The sequence below is a fragment of the Chiloscyllium plagiosum genome, unplaced genomic scaffold (assembly GCF_037043375.1).
Source record: "Chiloscyllium plagiosum isolate Xiang-an unplaced genomic scaffold, Cpla_swu_hap1 HiC_scaffold_36, whole genome shotgun sequence".
NCBI classification, from domain to species: domain Eukaryota; kingdom Metazoa; phylum Chordata; class Chondrichthyes; order Orectolobiformes; family Hemiscylliidae; genus Chiloscyllium; species Chiloscyllium plagiosum.
Window position 1 is genome coordinate 42,728,746 of NW_028270174.1, and position 18,503 is coordinate 42,747,248.

The 18,503-nt window shown below is 44.2% G+C and overlaps 1 protein-coding gene across 1 annotated transcript in view; it reads right to left on the bottom strand.

Annotated features, from left to right (window-relative positions):
• LOC122547957 (scavenger receptor cysteine-rich domain-containing protein DMBT1-like) overlaps nucleotides 1–18,503 on the bottom strand; it is a 260,153-nt gene that overhangs the window by 3,608 nt on the left and 238,042 nt on the right. The window contains exon 7 of the mRNA XM_087979832.1: nucleotides 5,504–5,818. Coding sequence (XP_087835958.1) covers nucleotides 5,504–5,818 — 315 coding nt within the window. The remainder of the gene's footprint in view (nucleotides 1–5,503; nucleotides 5,819–18,503) is intronic.

Consider the following 18,503-nt stretch of genomic DNA (forward strand, 5'->3'; position numbering starts at 1 on the left):
GGATCGGTGCTGGGTCCTCTACTTTTTGTCATTTACATAAATGATTTGGATGCGAGCATAAGAGGTACAGTTAGTAAGTTTGCAGATGACACCAAAATTGGAGGTGTAGTGGACAGCGAAGAGGGTTACCTCAGATTACAACATGATCTTGACCAAATGGGCCAATGGGCTGAGAAGTGGCAGATGGAGTTTAATTCAGATAAATGCGAGGTGCTGCATTTTGGGAAAGCAAATCTTAGCAGGACTTATATACTTAATGGTAAGGTCCTAGGGAGTGTTGCTGAACAAAGAGACCTTGGACTGCAGGTTCATAGCTCCTTGAAAGTGGAGTCGCAGGAAGATCGGATAGTGAAGAAGGCGTTTGGTATGCTTTCCTTTATTGGTCAGAGTATTGAGTACAGGAATTGGGAGGTCATGTTGCAGCTGTACAGGACACTGGTTAGGCCACTGTTGGAATATTGCATGCAATTCTGGTCTCCTTCCTAACGGAAAGATTGTTGTGAAACTTGAAAGGGTTCAAAAAAGATTTACAAAGAAGTTGCCAGGGTTGGAGAATCTGAGCTACAGGGAGAGGCTGAACAGGCTGGGGCTGTTCTCCCTGGAGCGTCGGAAGCTGAGGGGTGACCTTATAGAGGTTTACAAAATTATGAGGGGCATGGATAGGATAAATAGACAAAGTCTTTCCCCTGGGGTCGGGGAGTCCAGAACTACAAGGCATAGGTTTAGGGTGAGAGGGAAAAGATATCAAAGAGACCTAAGGGGCAACTTTTTCACGCAGAGGGTGGTGCGTGTATGGAATGAGCTGCCAGAGGATGTGGTGGAGGCTGGTACAATTGCAACATTTAAGAGGCATTTGGATGGGTATATGAATAGGAAGGGTTTGGAGGGATATGGGCCGGGTGCTGGCAGGTGAGACTAGATTGGTATGGACGGGTTGGACCGAAGGGTCTGTTTCCATACTGTACATCTCTATGACTCTATATTGTTCAGTCCACTCCACCTCTCATTCTGCAAAACTCAAATGGATGTAGGTCAAACCAGTCTGACCTTTATGTATAAGATAAGCATCTCATTCCAGGAAACTATCAAGGTAACCTTGTCGATACTGCTTCAACTGCAAATATCTCTTCTTTTTCGATAAGGCAACTGAAACTGAACGAGGTACTTTAAATGTAATCGCAACTGTGCCCTGTACAAATCATCATAACTTTAAATTCCATCCCTTTTACAATAAAGAGCAGCATTCCATTTGCCTCCCTAAGCATATGCTGTACTTGAATGGTAACTTTCTGTGATTCATGTAACAGAACCTCAGATTGTTCCAAGTGTATAACATGGCAACATGGCAAAGTTTAACAATTCTGCCAATAGAGTGTGCTCCTCATGATAGAGGTCACAGGATAGAGAACAGGCATTTGTATATGATTGTATTTTCTTCTGTGAGTTTGCTGTCTTTCAGTGTTGTTTCTAATGCTGCTAAGAAAACGTAGCAGCTTCAGAGACACGGACAAAAAAGATTTACAAAATACCTTGCAAGGATTATAATAAATGTTACATTGGACAAACAGGCAGAAAACTAGTCACAAGGATACATGAACATCAACTAGTCACAAAAAGACATGACTCACTCTCACTAGTATCCTTACATACAGACGAGGAAGGACACCACTTTGACTGGGACAACACATTCATCCTAGGACAATCCAAACAGAGACATGCACAAGAATTCCTAGAAGCACTGCATTCCAACCAGAACTCTACCAACAAACACATTGATTTGGACACCATCTAGAAAATCCTGAGAAAAAGAACTGAAATAACATCACCAACCAAAAGAAATCTCAACACATAAATAGGAAGCAGAATGTAACACTAGCACCTCACTAATGATGTTATCTAGTATGGTGACAAAATGTCTGAAACCAAACTTTCCAGCTCAGTGAGCAAACTCACATCCAGAGTTCCAGTCTGTATTTGGAAAGTTATAATCTCCTGCCATAACCACCTTATTATTCTTACAGATAACTGAAATCACCTTACAAATTTGTTTCTCAATTTCCCACTTACTATTAGGGGGTCTATAATACAATCCCAATAAGGTGATCATCCCTTTCTTATTTCTCAGTTCTACCCAAATAACTTCCCTGCATGTACAGGTTCTACAGTAGGGTGTGTGTGCCTGCAGTTGCTACAATACATCTGGTCATTCACTTTCACCATGTATAATCAAGGGGAAAATTGTACCATGAAGGTTCCAAGTTGTCACTTGGGCTGCTTTTGTTGAATTTATTGAATTATTATTTTCTGACTGGCTGCCCATTCTCAACTCTGGCAATGGTTTAGCAGTCTTGTTGAAATAGAGTTTGGTTTTTTGATGTTTCATCTTACTATTTTCACTCTTAATGTTTGTATTTCTTTTTTTCAGTAATATTTGCTATTGAAAGAATACAACATAACACTAAAATTCGTACTGGAATTTTTTCCATGTCTTCAGTAGGTGTGACTCTCCACTCAAGGACTGTCATTATATATATATCAATGCATGATTTGATTGATTTCTTTGTGATGCCTTTGTGATTTTTCACCTTCACCTCAGCCTTTTCATGGGCCGAGTGTGGAGATAATGCATGGTGTTGAATTTCCCAATCTTAATCCTGTGAATACATGTTTGTACTTATCTCAGATGAGTTCCATGGTCAATGGTTTAGTATGTTGCAGCACATTGCAAATCTCTTTGTGCACATTGAAGGTTACCAGTCCAGCTTTTGACTTGCTCCTGCTTAAATTAGTGGCGTTTACTTGCCATCTTTGAAAGATCTTCTTTCATGTAATTGCAATAGACTCACTGAGTAATCTATCATCTTGACACGAGTATGATGCTATTACATATTCTTATCATATAAGAACTAAACAAAAGGAACAAAAAGACACTGTACGTCCCACGTGACTAGCTTTTAATATGATCATGCCTGATCTTCAGTTTCACCTCCAGTTTCCTGCCTACTCCCTGTTTCTTCTCTGAAAGATTCAAACCTTGCCTATCTCAGCTTTAAGTATATTCAATGATGCACATACACAACCCTTTAGCATGAAAAAAATCCAGAGGCACACCTCTTTGTGTAAAGAAATTTCTCCTCACCTCAGTCCTCAGTGATTGGCCTCTTACTTTGAGACGAGACCATACTCTAGATTGTTTTTCCCCTAGTTGCACAATCTCTCAGTGTCAATCTTGTCATGTCCCTTCATAATTCTGAATGTGTCAGTAAGATCACCTCTCATTGTTCTAAAATCTGGAGAATAGAGATTACCTTCACCTTTCGCATCAAAGGACAAACCTCTCATCCTACAGACAATCAAGTGAACCCTCACTCTATGCCTCCAATATAAAACATGCCTTTCCTTAAACATGGTGACCAAAACTGCACACCAACCAATGATGCAGACTCACCAATGCCTCAAATAATTGCAGCAAGATTTTTTATTCTTATACTCCAATCCTCTTATAATAAATACCAACGCGACATTTGCTTTCATAATTAGTTATTTGCTGTACCTGTATGTTAAGTTTAAATGGCCCTTCACAAGTATACTCATGCCTCAAAACATCGATATTCACAAGTTTGGCACCTTTTAAAAAGTATTGTGCTTTTCAATTCTTAGCACTAAGTGAATAATCTCACACTTGCCCACATCATAGTTCATCTGCCATTCATTTAACACATCTATATTTTTTTGTAACTTCATTGTGTCCAACCACAGCTTGCACTCCACTTAGTTCTGCATTATCAACAAACTTGGATCAATACTCTCTGTCCCTTTGAGTAATTAATTTATGTGGTAAAGAGCTGAGTGTCCAGCACCGTTCCTTGTGGCTCTCCTCTAGTTACTGCCTGTCATTTTCAAAATGCTTCATTTACCCTTATTCTTCTTTTCCTGTTCATTAACTTATTTGCTATACATGCTAATATGCCATCTCAATTCCATGAGCCCATTCATATCCGTCTGAAGAGCTGGTAATAACCTTGTGCGTTTTCTGTTTGATTATGTTTGATTCCAATAGCTTTGATCACTTTAACAAAAACTGTGGCAGCACCTTTCTTTGCTTATTATCCACTCACGAATCCAAGCTTCAGATTGTCCTTCCACTGAATGGGGTGACTCTATCTCTCTCTCTCTCTCTCTCCAAATATAAATATATATCTCCATGCACTCTCCCTCACCATTCATTTTCCAAACATTGCAATAGTATTACAAAATTAAAGAACTGGATATTCTTAGTGTAAATTTCTCATTAAACTCTATATATCGGCATGCCATTCGAAAACCTTCATCCTCCTTTAACAGTGTTTTGATAGCTCTGACTCCTCTTTCACTTTTACTCCTCTACCTGACAATTAGGAATAATTTCTTCCATGGATCTCACTCATTCTTGTGATTCCCATGGAACCTTGGTATATTGTTCCAAAGATATCTGCCTGGAGTGAGACCAGATTCACCAGCTTCTTGTTGTATACTAGCAAAACATGCACAACAGCAAAGTGCTTCCTATTCTCAAATGATAGTTTCATCACCACACCACTGGCACAGCACTGTGACAACCTGGTATGCAATACTGGATATAGCAGATGTTTTCCTCATCTTCATTTGCTCATGACAAATTTCTTGGAGCTTTTGGCCATCATGCTGCAATAAATTGAGAAAATAAGACTCAATCTTATTACTAAAGTTAACGTTCTCAATCCTTTGAAATTCCTTCTCCTGATGTAATTTCCAGAACCATGCTTGAGCTATCTTAAGGATTCAGTAATGTTTGCTAGATGGGCAGAACTTTTGCCAGCTAATTAATCATTCTAAAGATTTATTGAAGGACCTTGTACAGAAGTAGAAATTCAGACTAATGCTTGCCTTTTGTAGGTCATCTATTATGGTCTTACTACTAACAATTTGCCCTCATCTATGCTTTCAAAAAAATCATACTTTTCCTTTGGCGTCAGATCTTCTTCTGATAGATGATTCAAAGTAGCTTTAACCCTCAGGTCAAGTTCTTCAAAGATTTCCCATGGACACTAATAGCCACATGGCATATTACTCGGTAATACCCTGAAGAATGGTCAATATTGTTCTTTGCAAAACATCTGTACTAACATCATACCAAATTTCAAATGATTCACACAAGCTTTTCTGAATGACTAATGAAGGTTGTCAGGAATTGTGATTCCTCTTTATAAGGAGCTTTCCAAAAGCTGCCATACTTAGAGTCAGATAGCACAGAGACCCATGGCCCATTTGAAAATAAAATGTTTGGAATATTTTACCAAACTTTCATTTACAGAAGACATTGGATGGAACTCCCTTGCTAAAGCCTTATTAATTCTATCTGATGGATATTACACCTTGACGAGCTGTGGTATTGGTTCACTTTACAACAGTTCACTCACCGTATACTATCCAACTGGGAGATGTGACGATGATATGCATGCTCAATGCGTTAGTGGACTATTACCTGAACACTGAACTCCAGCATCCTCGTAGTGTTGACAGTTATGCTCACCCCAGTGTGTCGCAACACACTGATCGAGACTTGACTCGGTTCCATCACACAGCACATCATCCAACCAGATTGGTCCACTGCCCTGTCCAAAGGATGCTCCAGTGGTGGCCCGGATTGCTCTCCCACAGTTGAGCTGCTGACACACCACCTGTGCATCTTGTAGGTCCCAGTAATCACTGCAAACTGTTCCCCAAGTGGAGTTGTGAAAAATCGCCACTCTCCCATCACACAAATTGTCTCCATCTTCCAGTCTCACCATTGCTGACTCTAGAAACAAAAACAAACACAAGCTCAATATCTGCCATTACCAACTCCAAACATCTCCTTGGTATCAATTACGACTCTGCGTTCAATGAGGGGGAAGGAGTGTCAAGGCTTCAACCCCAAGAGGCTCCCAACCCAGGACAAGTTACTGTTATCACAAATCCTGAGGTAGTAACAGGCAACTTCTGAGGAGAGATACTGACAGGAAAGTCCAGCTCTAAGGCCTTATGATACTAATTACCATTTTGTTTTTCTGGGCCTGGACATAAAAGAGGGGAGGGAGTGAGCATACACAACAGGGTCACAACAAACAATAGGAATCCAGATTGAAAGATCAGTGAGTGTGGTGGAAAGTTCATGTGGCAATTGTAGGGTTGGAGTGAAGGTGAGGCCAGGAAGGAGCCACTACACAACAAGTTCCAGAAATCTCCGTTGGCACGGTGCTTCTTTAACTAGGAGATGAACAGATTGAGAGTCATTTTGATCATTAAAGTGTTACAAACTCATTATAGGGACAGTTAACATTTAAAGAAGAAATTCAAATACACAGAAATTAACCGATTGAACCCTTTTTCACATTTACAAACACAAACAAATTTTGTTATATATCAAAAAGACTCAAACAAAGGAAACATAATTAACTTAACACAATGAATTATAAAGTTCTACTTTTTATATAGAACATGGAACAGTTAGCGCAGTACAGACTCTTTGGCCCTCGATGTTATGTCGACCTTTTATCCTACTCTCAGATCAAACTAACCTGCATACCTTACATTTTACGACCATCCATGTGCCTATCCAAGAATTGCTTAAATGTCCCCAATGTATCTGACTCCACTACTACTGTTGGCAGTGCATACCACTCTCTGTGTAAAGAAACTACGTCTGGCAGCCCAGTGGCTCAGTAATTAGCACTCCTGTCTCACAGCACCAGGGACCTGGGTTCGATTCCAGCCTCAGGTGACTGTGGAGTTTACACATTCTTCCCGTGTCTGCATGGGTTTCCTCCAGGTGCTCCAGTTTCCTCCCACAGGGCAAAGTTAGGTGAATTGGCCATGCTAAATTGCCCATAGTGTTCAGGGATGTGTAGGTTAGGTGCATTAGTCAGGAGTGAATATAGGATAGTGGAATGGGTCTGAGTGGATTCCACTTTAGAAGTTCGATGTGGACTTGTTGGGCCAAAGGGCCTGTTTTCATACTGTAGGGGTTCTATGATGTGTCAGGGATAATGGCCATATTAAATTGCCCATAGTGTTCAGGGATGTGTAGATTAGGTGCATTAGTAGGGGGTAAGGGTAGAGAAATGGATCTGAGTGGTTAATCTTCAGAGGGTCAGTGTCGACTTGTTGGGCCAAATAGCCTGTTTCCACACTGGAGGATTTCTGTGATTCTGACATCTCTCCAAAACCTTCCTACAATCACCTTAAAATTATGCCCCTTTGTGATAGCTATTTTCACCCTGGGAAAAGGTCTCTGGCTAGCTGCTCTATTTATGCCTCTCAACATCTTGTACACCTCTATCAAGTCATCTCTCATCCTTCTTCACTCCAACGAGAAAAACCCTAGCTCCCTCAACTTTTCTTCATAAGACATGCCCTCCAATGCAGACAGCATCCTGGTAAATCTCCTCTGCAACCTCTCTAAAGCTTCCACATCCTTCCTATATACTTCTACGAAATTCCTTAACTTATGAAACCTTGAAAGTTTATTCATGTTCCCTAGGACCAAACCAAAGCTATGTCACCATATGCTAGAATTTATGTTAATTCTCCATAATGTTCCAGCAATTCCTCCAAGGTGAAAGTCTGAGAGGGTTCTTCTAGAAGCATGGCATTCCAACCGGAATTCTATCAACAAACACATCGAGTTAGAACCCATCTAGCACCCCCTGAGAAAAAGAACCAGAAATGACATCACCACAGGAAATGACATCACCAACCCAAAGAAATCCAAACCTATAAATAGAAAGCAGGAATCTGCAGCAGTGCTTCGTCCAGAGGCCCACTGAAGATGTTACTTAGAAGGATGACAAAACGTCTGGTAATAAACCTTCCAGCTCAGCGAGCAAACCTACACCCAGAACCTTAACCTGAGCTACAAATCTTCTCAAAACTTGCTAAGGGGGTTCTTCTATTGGCTCTTTGGATTTGAGGTCTTCCTCACCTTTACCAAATCATACATGCAAATGCTCCATCACATTGTTCTGGTTGCTGGCAGATTTCCAAGTGCCTTCCTGCAGCTTTCCAAGCTGAGTCTGCTGGTTGCATTCTGCCATAAAACTCTGAGAGGACCACTATGCATGTCTTCCAAAGGCAAAATAAATTTTCCAGCTGTCTTTCCACCATGAAGCCCTAACTGACATGCATGGTTCTATTAGCAAACAGAAGCAGAGAAATTGAACAAAAGAAGCTCCAAACAAAGTCTCCACCTTGAATGACTAACTGAAAACCAACATGACATACATAGCCGCTCCAGGTAGAAATGTAAATTATTTGCCTTTTATTTCCATTACTCAGAAAACTACCCGAATGACTCCCATTATTATCAAAGTCGGAACAGTGCATCTAGAATTATTGGCACCTTTACAAAGGAATACAAAGCTTCTTACTGTTTATTACCTTACCTTTCTAATTGTTGATGGCCCCAAACTTTGGAGACAAATAAACTCCAGCCTAGTTTAAACTGCAGCAAATTCAGTGTTTATCAGTTTGTCAATCTGATGCCCAAATACTCTATAACAAAAACTTTAATTCCTATAACAGAAAGAGATGTTCTAAAATACATAAACCATGAACTAGATTTTTGAAACACCAGTGCTTTACATTCAGCACCATAAGCACCATTATGAATAGCACTACTTCCATCAGTGAGTTTCATGAAATAATTGCAAATAAAAACCAATAATTTAAGAAAACTTTGTTAATAATTTTAAAAACATGCTCATAAGCTTACTGAGGCTTTCTTGAGTAAGGGTAAAAATGAGTGCATTAGCTAATTTTGAAAAAAAGCCAAAGTGCCCCAACTATGTCAAAAAATAGTAAAAGCATAAAACCAAATAGGCTTAAGTAATACCTAGAAATCATTCAGAAGAACTACATTCAAAAACCATTATGATTTTTCAAACTTGGAAGACAGGAGCTTTCATAGCAAAAAGATCAGTTTAAGATCATCGTAAAGGTTTCCATCCAAGCTTAAAGAAAGTCTTCACAGTTGAGCTACCAGATTGCACAGCCAAAGAGGCCTCACAAGCTTGTAAAGCCAATTTTGACTTTCCTGTGGCAATCAACATGTTCAGCTATTTGAGTATTTGAGATGAAGATTTGAGGCAATTTCAGCTGACCAGGAATCCATATTGGTGGAATGCCTGAAATACACACTCTTGCTCTTCAAATTAATGTGAGCACTGAGACATACATTTTGTCTCTTGTGTGTGACAGAATAGTATTCTTGAGGTGCTCTGACTTGACTCTCACTTCCCAACCACAGAACAGCACAGCAAATATTCAATGTATTAAAGGGATATATGGAGAATGAAAATCTTCCCTAGGATTGCACAATTGGATTTTGTACTTATGATACTCCAGCTATGGCAGACCACCAGTCAGGCAAAATGAGTTACTTTATCTACTGTTTAGAGTAACTGCATGATTGTCAGGAAACAACAGGCACCTAAAATGAGCACACATCTAGGGGCAGTATTGGAGTGGCTCACATCAATTGTGAACTACATTAAAGCTCACGACTTTGCCAATGCATGTGAAGACAGAGGATCTGATCATGATGTGTTATTGTATCATACTAAGGCCTGGTGGCTGTCAAGAGGAAGAGTACTGCAAATGTGTTTTGTACTGAGAGATCAGTTGCTTGTATTTGCAGTGGACTGCAAAAGAATGTAAATGACTCATTTTTCTGTGGCTAAAAGCAATTTACCTTATGATCATGCTACAGACTCTTTGGGAAACAAAAATTAACTGAATACAAATGTGTCAGGAAAGAATGATCTCCAACTGAGTGAATGACCCAGAGCATTCCTGATAAAATTGCATTTTGGAAGAGCAATATGTTACCATTGAACTGACTCTCCCCTAACAACATCTAACAGCATCCATCGGACACGCCTTGGCGTGCCCATTTGCCACCGGGCGGTGGGGATCCCCAGTGGAGGGCTCTGTACAGGGGAGTCCTCCCTCTTTCTCTCGGGGATCTGGGGTGGAGGGTGCTGCACGCAGCAGTCCCCTGCAACCACAGATTGCGGTGGTTCACGGACTCCCAGCCCAACTGCTTGTTCTGTGGTGCTTGGAGTCCATGGACCACGTGTATATTGGGTGTGGGCGTTTGCACTCCCTTTTTGATTTTCTTAAAAACCTTCTCCTCTGCTTTTGGTTGCACTTCAGTCCCACGCTCCTGATCTTCGGGCACCCGGTACGGAGGAGGAGGTAGGGCAGGTCTGAAGACCTCCTCATGGGTCTGCTCCTGGGCCTGGCCAAACTGGCCATAAACAGGTCCAGGCAGCGGGCCGTGGAGGGGGTCGTTAGGGCCGACTGCCTGCCCCTCTTCCGCGGTTACGTTAGAGCCCGGGTGTCTCTGGAGAAGGAGCATGCGGTCTCCACCAACACCCTGGAGTTGTTCAGGGAGAGGTGGGCACCGCAGGGAGTGGAGTGCATCATTTCTCCCTCCAACTCTATTTTGATTTAGTCCCTACCCTCCCCTTCACTGTTTTGATCACACATCATTGCCCTTTGATTATTAGATTACATTACAGTGTGGAAACAGGCCCTTCGGCCCAACAAGTCCACACCGACCCGCCGAAGCGCAACCCACCCATACCCCTACATTTACCCCTTACCTAACACTACGGACAATTTAGCATGGCCAATTCACCTGACCTGCACATCTTTGGACTGTGGGAGGAAACCGGAGCACCCGGACGAAACCCACGCAGACACGGGGAGAACGTGCAAACTCCACACAGTGGGTCGCCTGAGGCGGGAATTGAACCCGGGTCTCAGGCGCTGTGAGGCAGCAGTGCTAACCACTGTGCCACCGTGCCGCCCACAAAGGAATTACAACCGGTTTCCTCCCACGCAGACACGAGGAGAATGTGCAAACTCCACACAGACAGTTGCCTGATGCAGGAATTGAACCCGGTTCTCTGGCACTGTGCCACCGTGCTGCCCATGTACTTTCAGCTTAAACCTGTTGAACTATAATCTGGTGTTGTATAATTTTTAACTTGGTTACTTGCGACAGGCCTCCTCCCAAAGGATATGAAGGGCAGTGTTTGTCACTGGCCACTCGGATGTTTTCCTATATTCCTGGTGGTGGAAATTGAATAAATATTCGTGCACTTTGTGTCTCTCACTGTGTCTCACACCTACACGCACACGCCATGGGTGCTGGGGGAAAAAATAAGCGCTTCCGCAGTTAGGCAGTAGTGTGGGGGTTAAAACAAAAAGAAAAAAAGAAAAAAAAGGGAAAAAAAAAACAGCATCCTAGTCATGTGATGACCAATCACTGCAGGTGTCTGCATTTTCACTTTGTAGCAATTCCCTCCAGTTGGAGAACAAAGACTTAGATTTGTAGGCAGCTAATTAAAATTTCAAGCAGTGCCATTTTACAGAAAATAACTTCAGAGTTTCTTCTAGATTAGCTTAATTGCAAAGTGGTTTATGTAGATAAGTGGGTAAGGGATGTGCTCAGATGAGGTAGGCAGCTAGAGGTGTGTATAGATGGGGTAAATGGGTAAAAGGATTGGATGGTGATTCAGTGTTGAATCAAGCTCATGGGGAGCGGATGTCAGAGGATATCACCTGATGAAGGAGCGTCGCTCCGAAAGCTAGTACTTCCAATTAAACCTGTTGGACTATAACTTGGTGTTGTGTGATTTTCAACTTATACATGAGTATATAGGGTAACAATGACAATTTCTCCCTATGTTCACATGAGTTGATAAACAGATGGGTGAGACTTAATGTAATACACAATTAATACAACCTACTCCAATACTGCACCTAGCTCTGTGCTCCATTACTTAGTTGCTAGTTGTTTCCTGAGATCTATGTTGTTACTGCAAACAGCAGGTGATGTATGACAGTTCTGACTTGTAACCTGCCATAGATAGGGCATTATTTAGTACACCATCCAGCTGTAAAATTCCATGGATATCTTTGTCCTCTCTGCTCCCTTATTGTCCTCTATTTGCTACATTGCTCCAGATATTTGGGGTCTGGACATGCTCCAAATTTCACATCCTGGCCTCTCAGAAACCCTGACTCAGGATTGGTGTGAGAAATGTAAACTTCCAATGCATGTTTCCCAGTTTGCTATTATCCTACGCAAATGGTTCTGACTCTTGAGTTAGAGTTGAAGACTTGGGAAGGATGTTGTTTACCTACATTGGTTGTTACCTGCAGAATGCTAATGTAAGATGATGTGGTTTATTCATCCAACTGTCTGCCTGACCCCCTGAATCACCTTGAGCCTCCAACTACCCAAACCTTATGACATCCCATCATCTTCTGACAATCCCTCAACCCTTTGACTCTCTGACCCTCTTCTCATCCAACCCTTTATCCCAACTGACACTCTGCATGTTCCTTGACCATTCAAGGTCCCCTGACTCTCTGAAGCCTGAGCGTCCACCTGCTCCTATTGATCCTCTGACATCCACTTCCCATGAGCTTGATTCAACACTGAATCACCACCCAATCCTTTTACCCATTTACCCCATCTATACACACCTCTTAGCTGCCTACCTCATCTGAGCATATCCCTTACCCACTTATCTACATAAACCACTTTGCAATTAAGCTAATCTAGAAGAAACTCTGAAGTTATTTTCTGTAAAATGGCACTGCTTGAAATTTTAATTAGCTGCCTACAAATCTAAGTCTTTGTTCTCCAACTGGAGGGAATTGCTACAAAGTGAAAATGCAGACACCTGCAGTGATTGGTCATCACATGACTAGGTTGCTGTTAGATGTTGTTAGGGGAGAGTCAATTCAATGGTAATGTATTGCCCTTCCAAAATGCAATTTTCTCAGGAATGCCCTGGTGTTGTGTGATTTCTAACTTTGTACACCCCAGTCCAACACCGGCATCTCCAAATCATGTATAAGTTGAGTTTTGAAGACCATGTTTTTGAGCTGAAATTAGGGGGTCGACTTATACACGAGGTATAGTTTTCGAGAGGATGAAATTCATGCTTGGCATAAGTAAAAAAATAGACAAACAAAAGCTAGATCTTGATATAAAATATTAAGCAATAATATCTCGAATATTAGCAAATTTAAACAAAGTAAAATGGACCTAGCTTGTACAAAATGCTAAAACAATTATAATACTTTCATACTATATAGGTAATATCTACGGTGGTTGAGTATAGGACACATGGTGAAGAAAAACGTTTGTACTCAAGTCTTGATTGTCACCGGCATCTCATCTTTGAGTAGTAACATGTTTTTAAGCACTAGCAAGAGAAAGGCAATCACAAACAAGTTAATATCCATATGGTCATCTAAAACGGGAAATTTACCTTCCACGCAGCACCCGGTCCCTGAACGTTCCCTGTAATAAGTTCGTGCTGGTAAACCACAGGTAACTCAAAACGCAGAAACTGACTCCGCGGTTTACTGTAATTCTGAAAACCTGGATTGGATCGTGTTATGGACTAGGCCAGACCACTCAAACCATTCTCGAGCAGGCAACCCAGACCATAACTTTGCAATTTGTTTCGGTAAGTGTACAGTGAAAGTTACCCAGAGTAAGTTAGCTAGGTTGACTACTAGGTTTTAAAACAGACTAAAACTTTATTCACAAAGTTACACAATGAAGCATAAAGAACCCCGACAGAACTCAGTCTGTCCAAATTAGACTTAATTATGCTGTTCCAAATATACACAACAGTTCCAATAAGCAAATCCCCTTTCAAACACAGTAAAAGAAAAAGGTGCAGCTGCTTACAGGTTGAAGCAAGAAGGGCAAAAACAAAGAGAGAGCCTGTTTTCACACAGCTCACTGTTGAACTCCCAACTAGTTTTGGACTGAACTGCTCAGCTAGAGAGCTGACCACACCTCTTTCGTTATACAGGCCACTTCTAAAACATGACCACTTTGACCTGAAGTCTCATCTGTTACATATAAACAAAAAGGCCTCTCAATACCTTTAATCTCTGTACCAAACCAGTCTAACTGGCACTGGGAGCGTTTTATGACCCCTCTAAAAAAAACCAAGGACACAATATCCTTGAGAAAAGGGACCAGCGTTGTGACAATCATGATGGCTGATGGACTGGAAGACCTGGATCGAAGCGGGTCCGGCCAGCAGACTGGAAGGCCAGAGGGGAGTGCAGTGGGCAGGCACAGTGATTCATAAATGTTGATCTGTAACTGTGAAGAACTAGGGTTGAGTTATACATGAGGTATATGGAAAATACAAGAGGTTGTCTTGTGTACGAGGTCAACATATACACAGGTATATACGGTATGTCATTGTGAAAGTAATTGTTTCAACTATCATGTGAAGATCACAGCAAAAGCTTTTTGAACTGAGGTCATCTGCTTTCATTTGTAAAATACTGCCAAATAAAACAACTTTCTCTGTGGTCATAATTGGATGTGCCACCTTGTGAACATCAGTCATAAATGTTGGAAAATTCAAACCGTCAATTGGCAGATCTCAGTGAGCAATACAGTCAGTGGGCCATGACTGACAGAGTACTACAGTCAGTGGGCCATGACTGAGAGAGCACTACAGTCAGTGGGCCATGACTGACAGAGTACGACAGTCAGTGAGCCATGACTGAGAGAGCATTACAGTCAGTGGGCCATGACTGACAGAGTACTACAGTCAGTGGGCCATGACTGAGAGAGCACTACAGTCAGTGGGCCATGACTGAGGGAGCGCTGCACTGACAGTGTGGCATGACTGAGAGAGCACTGCACTGTCAGTGGGCCATGACTGAGAGAGGACTGCACTCTCAGTGGGCCATGAATGAGAGAGCACTGCATTGACAGTGGGCCATGACTGAGACAGCACTGCACTGTCAGAGGGTCATGACTGAGACAGCACTGCACTGTCAGAGGGTCATGACTGAAGGAGCACTGCACTGTCAGTGTGCCATGACTGAGGGAGCACTACACTGTCAGTGGACCATGACTGAAGGAGCAGTGCATTGACAGTGGGCCATGACTGAGAGAGCACTCCACTGTCAGTGTGCCATGAATGAGAGAGCACTGCACTGTCAGTGTGCCATGACTGAGTGAGCACTGCGCTGTCAGTGTGCCATGACCGAGAGAGCACTGCATTGTCAGTGGACATGACTGAGAGAGCACTGCACTGTCAGTGTGCCTTGAATGAGAGAGCACTGCACTGTCAGTGTGCCTTGACTGAGTGAGCACTGCGCTGTTAGGGTGCCTTGACTGAGTGAGCACTGCGCTGTCAGTGGGCCATGACTGAGAGAGCACTGCACTGTCAGTGGGCCATGACCGAAGGAGCACTGCACTGTCAGTGGGCCATGACTGAACGAGCACTGAACTGTTAGTGGGCCATGACTGCGACAGCACTACACTGTCAGTGGGCCATGACTGAAGAAGCACTGCACTGTTAGTGGGCCATGACTGAGAGAGCACTGCACTGACTGTGGGCCATGACTGAAAGAGTACTGCACTGACTGTGGGCCATGACTGAAGGAGCACTGCACTGTCATTGAGCCATGATTGAGTGAGCACTGCACTGTCAGTGGGCTATGACTGAATGAGCACTGCACTGTTAGTGGGCCATGACTGCGACAGCACTACACTGTCAGTGGGCCATGATTGAGAGAGCACTGCACTGTCTGTGGGACATGACTGAAGGAGCACTGCACTGTCAGTGGGCCATGACTGAAGGAGCACTGCACTGTCAGTGGGCCATGACTGAAGGAGCACTGCACTGTCAGTGGGCCATGACTGAGAGAGCACTGCACTGTCAGTGTGCCATGACTGAGACAGCACTGCTCTGTCTGTGGGCCATGACTGAAGGAGCACTGCACTGTCAGTGGGCCATGACTGAGAGAGCACTGCACTGTCAGTGGGCCATGACTGAGAGAACACTGCTCTGTCAGTGTGCCATGACTGAGAGAGCACTGCACTGTCAGTGGGCCATGACTGAATTAGCACTGCACTGTCAGTGTGCCATGACTGAGAGAGCACTGCAGTGTCAGTGGGCCATGACTGAGAGAGCACTGCACTGTCAGTGGGCCATGACTGAAGAAGCACTGCACTGTTAGTGGGCCATGACTGAGAGAGCACTGCAGTGTCAGTGGGCCATGACTGAGAGAGCACTGCAATGTCAGTGGGACATGACTGAGAGAGCACTGCACTGTTAGTGGGCCATGACTGAGAGAGCACTGCAATGTCAGTGGGACATGACTGAGAGAGCACTGCACTGTCAGTGGGCCATGACTGAAGAAGCACTGCACTGTTAGTGGGCCATGACTGATAGAGCACTGCAGTGTCAGTGGGCCATGACTGAGAGAGCACTGCAATGTCAGTGGGACATGACTGAGAGAGCACTGCACTGTTAGTGGGCCATGACTGAGAGAGCACTGCACTGTCAGTGGGCCATGACTGAGAGAACACTGCTCTGTCAGTGTGCCATGACTGAGAGAGCACTGCACTGTCTGTGGGCCATGACTGAATTAGCACTGCACTGTCAGTGTGCCATGACTGAGAGAGCACTGCAGTGTCAGTGGGCCATGACTGAGAGAGCACTGCACTGTCAGTGGGCCATGACTGAAGAAGCACTGCACTGTTGGTGGGCCATGACTGAGAGAGCACTGCAGTGTCAGTGGGCCATGACTGAGAGAGCACTGCAATGTCAGTGGGACATGACTGAGAGAGCACTGCACTGTTAGTGGGCCATGACTGAGAGAGCACTGCACTGTCAGTGGGCCATGACTGAAGGGGCACTGCACTGTCATTGAGCCATGACTGAGTGAGCACTGCAATGTCAGTGGGCCATGACTGAGAGAGCACTGAACTGTCAGTGGGACATGACTGAGAGAGCACTGCACTGTCAATGGGACATGACTGAGAGAGCACTGCACTGTCACTGGGCCATGACTGAGAGAGCACTGCAGTGTCACTGGGCCATGACCGAAGGAGTACTGCACTGTCTGTGTGCCATGACTGAGACAGCACAGCATTGTCAATGTGCCATGACTAAGAGAGCACTGAACTGTCAGTGGGCTATGACTGAGAGAGCACTGCACTGTCAGTGGGCCATGGCTGAAGGAGCACTGCACTGTCAGTGTGCCATGACTGAGAGAGAACTCCACTGTCAGTGAACCATGACTGAGAGAGCACTGCACTGTCATTGAGCCATGACTGAGAGAGGGCTGCACTGTCAGTGGGCCATGACTGTGAGAGCACTACACTGTCAATGAGACATGAGTGAGTGAGCACGACACTGTCAGTGGTCCATCACTGAGAGAGCACTGCACTGTCAGTGTGCCTTGACTGAATGAGCACTGCACTGTCAGTGGCAATCACTGAGAGAGCACTGCACTGTCAGGGGGCCATGACTGAGAGAGCACTGCACTGTCAGTGTGCCATGAATGAGAGAGCACTGCACTGTCAGTGTGACAAGACTGAGAGAGCACTGCACTGTCAGTGGGCCATTACTGAAGGAGCACTGCACTGTCAGTGTGCCATGAATGAGAGAGCACTGCACTGTCAGTGTGACAAGACTGAGAGAGCACTGCACTGTCAGTGGGCCATGACTGAGAGAGCACTGCACTGTCAGTGTGCCATGGCTGAAGGAGCACTGCACTGTCAGTGTGCCATGACTGAGAGAGAACTCCACTGTCAGTGAACCATGACTGAGAGAGCACTGCACTGTCATTGAGCCATGACTGAGAGAGGGCTGCACTGTCAGTGGGCCATGACTGTGAGAGCACTACACTGTCAATGAGACATGAGTGAGTGAGCACTACACTGTCAGTGGTCCATCACTGAGAGAGCACTGCACTGTCAGTGTGCCTTGACTGAATGAGCACTGCACTGTCAGTGGCAATCACTGAGAGAGCACTGCACTGTCAGGGGGCCATGACTGAGAGAGCACTGCACTGTCAGTGTGCCATGAATGAGAGAGCAGTGCACTGTCAGTGTGACAAGACTGAGAGAGCACTGCACTGTCAGCGGGCCATAACTGAGAGAGCACTGCACTGTCAGTGGGCCATTACTGAAGGAGCACTGCACTGTCAGTGTGCCATGAATGAGAGAGCACTGCACTGTCAGTGTGACAAGATTGAGAGAGCACTGCACTGTCAGCGGGCCATAACTGAGAGAGCACTGCACTGTCAGTGGGCCATTACTGAAGGAGCACTGCACTGTCAGTGGGCCATGACTGAGAGAGCACTGCACTGTCAGTGGGCCATGACTGAATGAGCACTGAACTGTTAGTGGGCCATGACTGCGACAGCACTGCACTGTCAGTGGGCCATGACTGAAGGAGCACTGCACTGTTAGTGGGCCATGATTGAGAGAGCACTGCACTGTCTGTGGGCCATGAGTGAAGGAGCACTGCACTGTCAGTGGGCCATGACTGAAGGAGCACTGCACTGTCAGTGGGCCATGACTGAGAGAGCACTGCACTGTCAGTGTGCCATGACTGAGACAGCACTGCTCTGTCAGTGGGCCAAGA